The sequence below is a fragment of the Gymnoscopelus braueri genome, assembly GCF_963280865.1.
Source record: "Gymnoscopelus braueri genome assembly, chromosome: 2".
Classification (NCBI taxonomy): domain Eukaryota; kingdom Metazoa; phylum Chordata; class Actinopteri; order Myctophiformes; family Myctophidae; genus Gymnoscopelus; species Gymnoscopelus braueri.
Window position 1 is genome coordinate 8621055 of NC_137604.1, and position 14227 is coordinate 8635281.

Here is a 14227-nt window from a genome sequence, read left to right on the forward strand (position 1 = left end):
TAACACTTATTTTGACCAAAAAAAATCACTTACCTTTAACTCATTTTGCTGAGGACCCTGGCTGGCCTCAGATGCTACTTTTGAATTTGAATCTTAAAAAGTAAGTTGTTGTTATGGTCTGGCTCCAAGGCCATAACAAAAAAGGGGAAACGACACAGAAGTACTGCATCAGCATAAATAAGTGTTAAGTTTATTAACAAATGGTGAAATAATTCAAGAAAGCAACAAGTTAAGTTTCCAAATTATATCAGGCAGGGAAACATGCTGCCCATTAGAACTGAGGCTAACAAACCAACATAATCAAACAGAATCCTGTGTGGCCATACTAGAGGCCTGGGGAGGACTGAAAAAACTGCACATATAGAGAGCAGGTGTTTTATAGTGTTTGAGGAGACCATTGCCAGGAGTCTCCCCTTCCACTGATCGTCTCAGACTCCACCCTCCAAACCAGCACTGCAATGAAATCTGGTTAGGCAGTTAAAGGCGCACACACACACACACACACACACACACACACACACACACACACACACACACACACACACACACACACACACACACACACACAACCCTATAGCAAAGGTCCCAGGGGGCCATCACCCCCCCCCCTTCAAAATGTGTGCTGTAAATAAATAAACTAACTACAAATGTGCAAATATTTACAAAAATGAACCCCCCCCCCTATCTCCATTCTGCTTCAGCCCCACCCCACCTCAGCAACTGGTACCTTGGAGCCTTTAAAAGAAAGGTTAAGGCCTATATGCAAAACAGATTATGAACACAGAATTCATTTATGGGTCCTTAAATAAAGCATCCACATCATGTTCTTTCCAATTACTTTTTCCATGTTTTTTCTTCCTGTGTGCATTACAGATGCAGACAGGATGAAATGAACTCCATGGTGCATTGTGCACCTGTGGCTGTGACCCAGAGACACATGGTTTCACAAAGTTGTCATAACTTTTGCGACTTTTGGTCTGAAAAAACGCAGCTTAGAGCCACGCTCACACAAATCTGTCCCCTCAACTTTAGCAGCTTTGGGCTGAGAGGTTTCCAAATTAGGGACCAAATAAGCCACTTTGATGGGTTGACTTGTTTGACCTGTTTTTTGACCAGTACTACAGGTTTTGATGTACATTTCCACGCTTCTTTTAGCCCGGGGCCAAAATAACTTTTTCAAAACCTCATCATAAGTTTTACGCACCCCCATATGCCCCGACTCATAGTGAGCAATGCGTAAAATTGCCTCCTGGAATTTGGAAGGAATGACAATTTGGAAAAGTGGGTCTCCAATGAACCCTTGGCCAGCAGATGTGACTTATAGACCCCTTAACAGACAACGTCACACTGATAAGTACCAGTATGCGTGCAACCAGTATGCGCGCAATGAAACCCATTCTATCAGGTCTCGCTAGGACGCTCCTCACTAGCCAACACACAAGAGGGGGTTGGGGTGTGCTGAAACCAGCGCACCCCGAAACAACAGGTTGGGAATTGATTGCGTGAAACAATCACCTGTGCGTCCAGTCTCAATTTTAGTAAACAAATAATTGGTCTATAGTCATTGGAATGCCTTCTGAGGGCATCATTCAATTTCCCATCAGGCGCCCCGGCTGACCAGGGGGAGGCAGTAGAGAGACCAGGATTACTGCATGTTTTTTGTGAGGGTCCCTACCCTAGGGGACACGGGGAGAACACACAGAAAGGCCCTTTCGCATTTTCGGGTTTCTGATCCGGTCGGAGTGGAAACAACTTTACATCATCAGGTGCCCGGAACCCACTACCGGAACCTCCAGTGCCGTGCGCCTCGTTTTTTTTTTGGCATAATAATCGTTAGGTATGTCCATCTTTTATTCTAACTTGTGGCGGGCGCAAGGTTATGAAGGACAAGATAGTTGACAATATGGGTGGAATAAATAATAATACAAAAGTATAAATAATAATACAAAACCATAAAGAATATATAGTGAAGATAATTGCTTTAGCAAGCACACAAGTATAACTGCTGTCCAGTGCAATGCAAAGTGAGGCCCCCCATGATGCTTTTCATCTGTATGCAGTTACAAAGTTAGTACATCTGTAATGATGTAGGGATTCTGATGTATAAAAAAGATTTCTTACCTTCTCCATTGGAATTCTTCAGCAGGTTTGTTTTCATGACTGGGTCAGCAGTGCCTACGAAAAAAAACTGCCATCAGCCCTCATTTTTCCTTCTAATCAAATGGCAGACAGCCATATTCCTAATATTTCCAGAAGAAAGTATTGTTCAATTTTACAAAATTCCAAACCTGGAAGTATGGGAATAGATGAGAACTACAGAAGATCCTGTCTATAGGTCCCTTTGCTTGACAGGGCCTGATATCTACGGTAGAGAAAAGGCCATATCAGTGCTGGGAAGGCAAAACAGGTTGTTGTTCCAAATAAGGCTATGGTTAGGATGACCATCCTAACCATAACCCTAACCCTAACCCGGCGGCCGGCCCACTAATATGATTTTCTTTTTCATAATAATTTTTCCTCCCCGTCTTTGGCTAAATAAATTTAAATACACACGTTTGCTGCAGCTATGAACAGACATGTCAACCCGTGACAGTATAGCAGCAACCCACCGTTACCCAGGCAGGTACATAGCAGCCCATATAGGCCATCAGGCTGTATTTTTTATTATGTATGTTTACTAAAAGTGCAATCCATAAACGGAATAAAAGATTGGCACCATGAGTCTGACCATATCCATATTCACCTGCGAATCACAGAGCATTAAAGTGAACTCCAAAGAGACGTCTTCTGAAGTTCTGACTAAGGTTCATGATTTTTTTTTTTGAATCCATGGCTTTGTGGTATTAATGGGCAAACAGTGTATCAAATTTAACTTTGACTCGTACCAAACAAAGAGACATGATAAGTATTCAAGTATAAAGAATTGCTGCCTATTAATGAATGTTAATAGGCCTCCATGCACATTAACAACATTGTCAGAAAGCCTGTCAGCGATACCTAGTGGCCTGACATGGTATTTGCCTACATACACTCTAGTCAGTAGTGTTTGACACACACAGGACCAGTCACACACTATACAGCTCTGTGTGTTTCTGTTCCATTGTTCTTTGATTTCCTTGTCCTTTGTGCGCTAATGAAAACAATGTGAAGTGAGTACATTATTTTTGTTCTGAGTGTTAATTCAGTAGTTTGGTTAAAGGTAGGGTAAGTGATTCACTTACCCTACCTTTAACTCTATACCTATGATTTGTTACTTTGCATGCATGCTTAATTGGCTACACCTGTTCATTTGGCAAGTTCTGATTTAGCTCCCAACTGACTGTGGTTTGTTTGTAATCTCTTTATGGTGCATTTTTGTTACTTCTGTGATAACGTTTATATTTGTGTTACAATGTTTGGAAAGTTTTGGTGTTAGTCTTTGCTACACTGAGTTGTTTGTTGATTGCCTTGTGACACTGTGCAGATAGCCTGTTAAAGTGCACCATGGATGCTAGTGGATACATTTAAGCTAATGTTTGTGTTCATGCTAATTCTAAGTGTTTATTTCTGACTTTTTGTTTATTTTCAGACCACATTTATACCGTTGTATGTACAAGTACAGCAATAGTAGTACGACAGCCTTAACTCCTCAAAGGAATTAAGGTGTCCCCACATGCTGTACTGCAGTGAAAGGGACTTAACACTGCTCCACCTTAATAAACTAGGCAATGAAAATAAAATATTTATATTTTATTCACACCAACACACAGAACAGCCTTCTGTTTCTTTCCTTCCCTCTGTCAGCCTTGCAGTTGCTGCTGTGTCTGACACTTGTGGCAGGGAGGGCCTCAAGGTCAACAGGGCCTCAAGGTTGAGTTCCGTAATACAGGCATTGAAACTAGAATCATATTATTTCTGTTACATTAAAGGGATATTTCACTTGTTTTGGGTAATTTTAACGTCTACTCAGGCTTTTGTGTTTCACCCCAGACAGTTTTTAAGTTGCTTGATTCAGTATTTATACATTTGATTATTAGCTCAATGATAAAAATGGCAGCACTTGCGCAGGAAACTGGGTTCAAATCCGGGGTAGAAGAGGAGAGTTACATAGTGCTGCTTTAATACAATATATCTTACACAATTTGGGTGGTTGTGTATTTGGTCTCCCTGCGCTTCTATTGAGAAATGTAGTGTGTGTGTGTGTGGGGGTGGGTGTGGGTGGTGGGGTGTGGGGGGTGTGTATGTGTGTGTGGGGGGGGGGGGGGGTGTGTGTGTGTTTCAGTGTTGGCTGCTGTATGCTGGGAAGCTAACAGTAAGGCCACCAGTAAATGTAAGTACACTGTCTTTGACCGGTTGAATAATACTGGACAGAACGCTCTTCAATTTAATTAAATTAAATGTTGCCTTAATTACAAAGCTTTCTCCCATAGAATCACTTTCAATGAGTAATATGTATAAGACAATTTTAATATGGATTTTGAAAATTGTCCATCGTGGTAAAAAAAACACTTTGTGGAATCCAGATGTGTGTGTGTGTGTGTGTGTGTGTGTGTGTGTGTGTGTGTGTGTGTGTGTGTGTGTGTGTGTGTGTGTGTGTGTGTGTGTGTGTGTGTGTGTGTGTGTGTGTGTGTGTGTGTGTGTGTGTGTGTGTGTGTGTGTGTGTGTGTGTGTGTGTGTGTGTGTGTGTGTGTGTGTGTGTGTGTGTGTGTGAACAGGCACTCGGGGGGGGCAGTCCCTACCCACCACCACGGAAGTTGTGGGTTTGAATCCACCGTGGTGCATCCGGCTTTGTTGAGCGTCTACACCAGGGGTGTCAAACTCGTTTCGCGGTAAGGGCCACATTGAAGCGCCACGTTTCGAGCTTGTAGATCTGCTACTTTTGATGCTTTTGAATCCTGAAAAGTAACAGTTTTGGTCGGTTTCCACCCGACAGAGACGACGATGTACTGCAGACCTGTATAACATATGCACTGCAGATCTGTAAAACATATACAGATCTATAAACACATGCCTGTAGCAGGATTGGCTATAAAAAGAAATACTATATTTCTTTATATGAAATGAAATGAGAGTTAAATGTAGGTTAGGGGTTTAAGCAGCTTTAATGTAATCCGGTTGATCAGTCACACTGATCAATCTGATATAGCAACGTATGTTGCTATATCAAACGTTATTTTTGTACGGGTCCATTTGGTTCCATTTGTACAGAGTTACAGAACTGTAAGGGTCCATTTGGTTCCATTTGTACACTCAGAGTTACAGACCTGTAAGGGTCCATTTGGTTCCATTTGTACAGAGTTACAAACCTGTAAGGGTCCATTTGGTTCCATTTGTACAGAGTTACAGCGTTACAGACCTGTAAGGGTCCATTTGGTTCCATTTGTACAGAGTTACAGACCTGCAAGGGAAAACGTTTGAGACTGTGCTAACACAAAGCTTCATGTATCTGTTCCGTTGTGTTGTGTTCCAGAGCGCTGTGGAACGATGAAGGTGTGGCTGGTGGTCTTCCTCCTGGTGCTGACGGAGGAGGTGGTGAAGGTTTGTAATGACCAATATGACAATACTAGAATGTGTAATATTTCATATGTTTATCGTTGCTGTCGGGCAGAAACCTCATATCTCGTTTTTTGTGTGAATTAACGTCTTACTTGATCATAGTACAGCGTCACACAAAAGCATCAGAAGTAGCAGATCCGCAAGCAAGGCGCATTTTGAGCATGTGGATCTGCTACTTTTGATGCGTTTGAATTTGAATCCTGAAAAGTAACAGCTCTGGACATATGAGGTTTCCACCCGACAGAGACAATAATATGCAATTATGCCTTATTGAAAATCATGAACTCGGTTCCATGTAAATCATGGAACCGAGTTGACAATCAATGTGATGATTCCTGTTCATTTCCCCAGCGCTTCATTTGATTGGCTGATTTCATATTTGATTGATTGCAGTCGAGCCAATCATATCAAGCTATGTGGAAATGAACCGGAACAGGAAATGGACATGGCAGCTTCTGGAAACCTGCAGTGCCTATTATACACTTGACAGTTAACTATGATTTTTGCATCTACTGTACCTGGTCTAAAGTGGGAACAAAGTCTTATTAATGTTAACAAATCCTTTATTATGCATTTATTAACAGTTAACTAGCCTGCATTTTGCATCTACCTGGTCTAAAGTGTGAACAATGCATTATTGAGGTTAATAAATACTTCATTAAAATATACATTTCCTGTTCCGGTAAATCCTCCCATAGCTTTGCATGATTGGCTCGGCTGCAATCAATCTAATGAACCAATGAAATCAGCCAATCAAATTAAAATGAATGAACAGGAAACAGGCAGAAAACAGGCAGAGACCCAGGACTACAGTTATGTACAGAGCCTAGAAAGGATTTATTAGCCTTAATAAGGCATTGTTCCCACTTTGGACCAGGTAGATGCCAAAAATACTAGTTAAAAGTTTAATAACTTCACAGTTAACCGCTAATAGAGGCATAATAAGCTAATGTTAACAACAAAACAACTTTGTAAAGGTTGAACAATGATATAATAGGTAAGTTAGTGACACTGAAATGTGAATGCTATTTTAAACAATTTAATTAATGTTTTAATTAGTCTATAAACTGTTAGCAAGTTTCATATAAGCTCTTATAAATGTCTTATAATCTAACAATAAACATGTTTACAATGATATTATAAAGACCGTTTTGTGTTCCTTTTGTGCCTATAAATGGAGATGTCTGTTTCTGTCCATTTATCAGCATGCCCATTTATGGGCATGCTGATAAATGGATATTGCTGATATGCCCATATAAGGAGATCTCTGTATATGTCAGTCCTTGTCTCTTTTATGCCCATATATGGAGATTCCTTGTCATCGGTATATGCCCATATATGGGCATGACCCTTTTGTGCCCATATATGGAGCTGACTCGTGGTTTATTTATGGTTATGTTGTCATAGTAACGTGGCCGTCAGAGGTCCACTCGCCGCCCGCCCAGCCGGCCGGCCCACACGGCCCACCTGGCTGGTATTAGAATATAGGATAGTATAATACATTTGTATCACATGCCACTACTTATATTAGCGAAGCGGCACAATCAGCCAATCAGTGAAGCTGACTGGTCGGGTTAGCCAATCAGGGATGGTGCCCACATAACAAAAACCTTGGAGTCCAGCAGCACAAATGTGACACGAAGCTCTGACAGTTTGTGACACAAACACACGTCTATGTGTGTTTGACATAGTGTGGGCACTGGCTTCCCTGATTGGCCATCCGGGGTGTCACCCCGGGTGGAACTGAGGCACACACACACACTTATTTTCTATCGATTAGTCACCCCATGGAGACTTGAATTCATGGATATTTTTTAGTTTTTGTCGCATTCCTTTTTTTTGTGTGTTTTGCTAAATTAGACCTGCTGGTGGCGCTATAACAGGCCAATGTGAAAGGGGTGGCATTTCTTCCTCGGCCTAGTGGGAATGTGTGTGTGAAATTTCACGGAAATCGCAAGCTGCATGCATAATTTTAGGCATTTTGTTCAAAACGGACCAATCCTGCAAACTTTGGAAGCCAACCTTAGGCAATGAGGATGGAATATGGAAAATTGGACAGATCTGTGTTGATCACATGACTATAGAGATACATTTGGATAAAATCTGTAGGAGTAATATTTAAAAAAAAAGTTTTTTCACAAATCGGCCTCCTGGTGGCGCTATAACAGGCCCATGTGAAAAGTCTGGGGCAGAGGTTCTGAATTGGCATCCAGGGAATGTGTGTGCACAGTTTCGCAGCGACTGGGCCAACGGTGCCGGAGTTTAGCTGCTCGCGGACAGGACGGACGGACGGACGGACGGACGGACGGACGGACGGACGGACGGACGGACGGACGGACGGACGGATGCATGTCTGGGGCTGTCATGCTGGTGTTAATTCAACTTCATTCACTCTTTCAAACTCAGAAATGGATGATGCAGAGCAAAGAAACGCTGGCCCTGCCTCCCAGTCCCCGCCCTGCCGCCCAAATACTTTCTCAGATTGGGTGACTGTGACAGCTTCCAGATTCCATGGACCAAGTTTCCTGAAGACCTGATGCAGTGTTTGAATAGGAGGCACTTCAGAGTAGGTTGAAGACCAGTGGCGTTTGGTGGAGTCTAACGTTGACCGGGCCAGAACCGGGCCAGAACCGGTTTGACGGCTAAACTGGTTTTTAATGGCCACTCATTAACAATTCGGCCGAATGCAAATGAGCCCCACTTGAAAACAAAGGCAACTTTCTGTGGTCGGCTACAACAGAATAGGGTGAGGGGCTGCTAATGTTGATTTTTAGTTTTTTCCCCCTGGATCTTGCCCCTACACAGGGACAAGCTGGGTTTACAGACCGGGCCATGGCCTCGTTGGCCCCAATGACGATACGCGCCTGTTGAAGACTTGTAAGATCTCAGAATCTCTTTTAGTAAACTAAGAACAACCCAAAAGCTAGCCCTTTTTTTTACATTTAAATGTAGGGTATGTTTTTGTTAAAACAAAACATATTTTACTTAAGGTTAAAGCACTGTATTCTGATCGTAATTATTGCTATAGGGTGTTTGTTACGTAACAGGGGTCTCACTGTCTCAGCTCTTTAATAAACAGAAAATACATTTGCAGGTAGGTGACAACATTTCACGTGTCATCACTTCCAATATCACTTTTTGTATCTGTATCCTGACTAAGTTCTCTATCCTGATTGGATAAAATTGGTATTCCCATCTGAACATGCATTTTATGTTTAATAAAGAGCTGGAGAGACATGGAGACTCAAAATAAAGAGCTATTTAACACTGTTACTAAGTTTTTGATTTTTGAGATGGTGTTAGGTATGGGCATAAGGTTTTCAAAAACAATCGCAAGCAAGTTGGGATCGTTACCAGTTTATAGACATTTTAAGCTCCCGGCAGCCATCGCGGACGGCATCTTGAAAATAATGCCTTTCCACAACTTAGATTTTCCTAGATGTTTTGTATGCTTTTTAGCATGCCCAATAGTAACAGAATCCATTGAAAAATATTTTCTATCAATTATTTGGATTTTCAACCATATACTGACCTATCTAAAATTGGAATCATTGCAAGCAGACCACTAGGGGGCGATCCCAATTTGCTTGCGATGGTTTTTGAAAACCTTATGCCCATACCTAACACCATGCCAAAAATCAAAAACTTGTCACCAAGTGCACGATTTTTCGGAATTCCCTCTAAGCTATACCATACCTTTAAAGATGTCTTCCATTTATTTTCTATTGGACAGTGGCAGAAGATATGGACAGGAAACAGAGAGACGGGATGCGACGGGATGATATGGACCAAAGGGCCCTAACCAAAATCGAACGTTGGCCACCATCCTTGTCGAGATTAAATAGTGGTAAGTTGTTCTAGATGTGATTCATAATGTGATTTCAACTTCCTGCAAGTCTCAGCCATCCAAATCCCTTTCTTTAGTTTTGAGCCTTTTCAATTCATTTGATCATATTTAATGAATGTTTTATTCTTAGAGATTTTATTAACTACCAGAATATAGATAAATAAAATGTTTAATTGCTTGTGGAGAATTAGCTCGAGCCAACAGATTGCTTCCCCAGTGCTTTAGCCTCATAGCTACAACTTTGCACTAAGGTCCACAGGCTGTGGTGTGGCATCGCAACTGTTTATAATAACCACTTCAGTTCTGTCCCTTTGGACTCCGCTGGAGTTTTGAATAGATTTAAACATTTAAGTTGATTCTTCTTATTATTCTCCTCCTTCATCTTCTTTTTCGTCTTCTTCTTTCACTTCTTCTTATCATTATCACTATTTACTTTAATTTGGTGTGTGCATGCATGCTACACGGTTGAATTCCTCAGGGGTTGACTTGACTCTTGACTGAGACGTTTTATACATGCTACCTTTTTGCCACCAAATCACATTAATTAGGATTTCAGTCTTATTGCTTGCAGTTGTGGTGAGCCTTTAACCCCCACAGTTTCATAGTTAAATTATTATTAATGCTTTTTTTGTTTGTTTTCTGGCTGCAGAGATCATCATTCTAGTCTGTAGTGAAGACCTGATGGACAACTTGAGATGACTCAAAGTTCCAGTTTCTTGAACATCGCACTACGCCTGTATGAGACACTGTGCCACCTGTCCTCAGTCAAGTCTGCACCACATGACTTGGACACCCGTGTTGTCAGGACTAATGAAGGGTAAGCAGTGTAGTTCAGTGTGGGAATGATAGGTGGATGCAAGCACAACTCAAACGTATTGATCTTCCTCAGATGCACTGTACGAGCCAACAGCTTCATAAATACATAAAAGGAAACATCAATATGTAATGTGGTTTTGCAGATAACTTAAGAGTATAAGCTGACAGTTATAAAAGGATGCGTTTCTAAACAATCATCTGCATTTGTTGAATTTTTGCTTGAGAGGTTATAAATGCACCTCTGTGTATACTGCAAATCAAGACAATCAACATGTTTGCTGCCCTCGTAACCTAGCCTTAGCTCCAATGAGCTTAGCAATAGCAAGCTGTGAATGTATCTCTGTGTAAGCATCATGCTTATGCTCTAAATCTCACTTTTGGTTTGTTGTCTGTTTTCTGGCTGCAGAGCGCATTGTGCCAGTCCTTGTGACCACCTGATAGACAACTAGAGAGTCCTCAATCATTGGTCAAGTGGCACAATGTTTCATGATGTTTTTGTTCATTCCATCATGGCTTCTCCTTCATGTATAACATTGATGGACACATGCTGTTTTGATCAAGATCTTAGCACTGAATTATGAGTATTTTATACCTGTCTGTGTCCCTTTTGTGCCCATATATGGAGATGTTTCTGTCTGTCTACCTGTGTCCCTTTTATGCCCATATGGAGATCCCTGATGGTGTTTGAAGTTAGCTCCATATATGCACATGACCATGTATGGGCGTAGCTGCATTGGGAACTCCTTATATGGTTATGGCTGAGTCAGAGTGACTTCAGAGGTCCGCCGGCCATTAGCCAATTTGAATATAGGGTAGGATACCACACTATGAGTCCTAGTGGTTATGGTTACCACTGTGAGTCAGGCCACATCACTGACTCCATATTTGGGTGCAACTGACCACCTGAAACTCCATATACGGAGCTAACTGACATATCTACGTCTGACATCGTGGAGTCCACATTTGGATATGACTGACATCGGTACTCCATATATGTACTTGACAGACTCATAGTGACACGAGCACCGTAGCTAAAGACACTGAAATCTCAGAGATACTCTGATTAAAACAGCGTTCCCCAGAGACTACAACTATCTCCCTGACTCAACTCTTCAGCAAGACTTCATCTACAAGACTCAACCTTATAGCCCCTTGACAAACTCACATCAGGAGAGAGTTCAGCTCCTTCTGTACTAGCTACTAACCAGGGTAATTGGCCTTACAACACAGATACTGCGTGTTTCTACAGAGTCTATATCCTATTTAGTCTTTGCTACTAAATCAACTTGTGAACCACTTGTGTTAGACATGGCCGAGGTGGCTCAGCTGAGAGAACAAAGCCAGGGAGAACCGGTGGGAGAAGTGGAGGTGAAGGTCCCAAAGGATGACACGCATGATGTTGCACAAGGAGAAAGCGTTCACATTCAGGAGGACCCAGGGCTTAAAGATGATGTTTTGCATGTCTGTGGTGCATTTGACCCAGCTGTAAAGTCAAGCGATTCAGAAACACAGGATCATGATCTCACCCATGATCAGGGGCATGGTTATGTACCATCCGCGCTCCCCGGGGAGCGCTTGCTAACATATGGGGAGCTGCTGATTGCAGAGTACACAAAACGGAGGGCGGAGTACAAGAATATGTTTAGACTTAAGCCTGGGGGGCGTCTGCAGAGCAACTGGGGTTGTGTTTTCCACAATGACATGGCAGGTCAGCCTTCAGGCCTGTTCCTGAAGACCACCCAAGGGTTTCCCACCTTCATACGCCGTGCCAGTCTAGAGGATTACGTGCTCTATATGAAGAGGGCCCCAGCCATCATCTCAGCCAAGGATGCTAATGCCATGCTACTAATGATGGATATCACAGAGGGAGACTGTGTGTTGGAGGCAGGTTCTGGGTCAGGGGCTTTGTCACTCTTTCTTTCCAGAGCAGTGGGCTCCAAGGGCAGCGTTCTGAGTGTGGAGATCAGGGAGGACCACCACAAGAGAGCGGTGCTCAACTACAACCATTGGTGTGATTCATGGAGGCTGCGGCGAGGGGACGAGTGGCCAGATAACGTCCAGTTCTACAACGCTGACCTCCTCAAGGCATCCTCACTCCTCGCTGGCCGGGGTTTTCATTCGATCGCTCTTGACATGGTGAGTCCCCAGTTGGTCTTACCCACTGTGCTTCCTCATCTTCACCCTGGGGCTGTGTGCGCAGTCTACTTGACAAACATAACGCAGGTCGTAGAACTGTTGGATGGGATTCGATGTTCGGCACTACCTCTGCTGTGTGAACGCATCATTGAGGTGCCATACCGAGACTGGCTGGTGGCCCCGGCACGCCAGAAAGATGGCAGCTTCTGTGTCAGTAAACCTATCGCCGATGAAGTAGTAGAAGAGGCAAATGGAAAAAGAAGAAAGAAGGAGAAAGAAGCGTTGACCACCAAGGAACATCCACCTTTTGGGAGTGTCCCCTACATTGCTAGACCCCATCATGTACAAATGAGCCACACAGCATTCCTGATCAAACTAAGGAAGTGTTTCCGGTAAAACAACAAAGAATACACCCAAAGTCAAATCCCACTATGCACTCATATATATGTAACTGTTCTGATGCTATTTGAAATAATTTTCATAAAAGTTATTTATTTTAGAAATAAAATAAATGAAAAAAGTAATTAAAAAAAAAACGGCCCCTCACGCATTAAGAGGGCAGTATGAGTAAGACAAACAACATACAAACAACGTAAATACAAAACAAGTCCATGAAATAAATCATATTAATCATATCAACACTGTTTATACAATATTGTTTCCTCATAAAACACATAGAAGCAGGATTCATAAAAAATAAATCCCTAAATTCTACTTGAGAACATGGTAATTTGTTCAATGTAATATCACAGCCATTCTAGGGCTAATTTGTAGAGTGGTTCTCAAACATTTTCATATCAAAGGACCCCCAAATTAAATATGTACTTGGCCACGGACCCCCATTTGAAGACGTGTTTTTAAACAAATACAAAATTATATAAGAATAATGTATTTTATCATTATTCTCCTTTCTTGAATAGCCAAAGTAAAAAAATAGGGCTATAATGGTTAAACTGCTTTTTTGCCTCAGATCTGGTACTTTTGAATTTGAATCCTAAAAAGTAAGTTTTGGACATACAGTATGAGGTTTCCACCCGACTGACGATATATTCCAATGCGTGAACTGAATAGAAAACTATGCAAGTGGATAAATCTGTATCTAAATCTATCCAACGTGAAACTATGGCCTTCATTTAACTTCTCATTACAGTGGATAATTCAAACATCATGGTTCACATTCAGGGTTTCAATATACAAATGGCCTTGAATAGTATAATAGAGATGAGGTTTGTCAGAACAGAAGGCTCAAACATTCAATATGAAATGTATATAATATATATATATATATATATATATATATATATATATATATATATATATATATATATATAAATAAACATGTTTGTTTGATGTTTTCTATAAAGAAAACATCACATGGATGCAACTGGGACGTATCATCATCAGTGTTGTAGCCTGGGGTCATAAGGTGTTTCGGGTCTCGCAACAACATACAACCTCACCCAGGTGACCCAGCCGGGGTTGATCAAGCCCCATCTTACGTCCCAGTAGCTACCCACGGCCAGTCCTATAGGGAAAGACAGGGCCACTCAGTCCGCTTCTCCGGAACTACTCTGCTGGGACTCGGGGAGGCTCTGGCACGCGGAGGGACTAGGCTCTGTGGGTGGCCTCCTGGCCGGGCTCCGCCTTCGTCTCACCAGGTCCAGGACCTGAGCGCTGTAGCAGATCCATTGTACAACCCCGATCCAAACATTTCCTTCTGGCGTGATGGTTCCTTGGGCCGTGGTGGTACTGCAGGCTCCACTTGCGGCTTGCTTGAATGACCCTCCTAAAGGCCTCACCGTGGATTTGTTGGGCTTCTTCCTCACGGAAGACACAGGCTGGGGCGCTAACCTATACTGCTCCCGGACACGTACAGTTTTGACATGTTTATGA

General features: G+C 42.2%; 1 protein-coding gene across 1 annotated transcript; it reads left to right on the top strand.

Moving 5' to 3' along the window:
* Window positions 1–11506: 11506 nt before the first annotated feature.
* On the top strand, window positions 11507–12730 carry LOC308093855 (tRNA (adenine(58)-N(1))-methyltransferase, mitochondrial-like; the record flags this gene model as incomplete). Its single annotated transcript, XM_080440234.1, has 1 exon — window positions 11507–12730. The coding sequence occupies one exon, from the start codon at window positions 11507–11509 to the stop codon at window positions 12728–12730; it is 1224 nt and encodes a 407-aa protein (XP_080296360.1).
* Between the last annotated feature and the right edge of the window lie 1497 nt (window positions 12731–14227).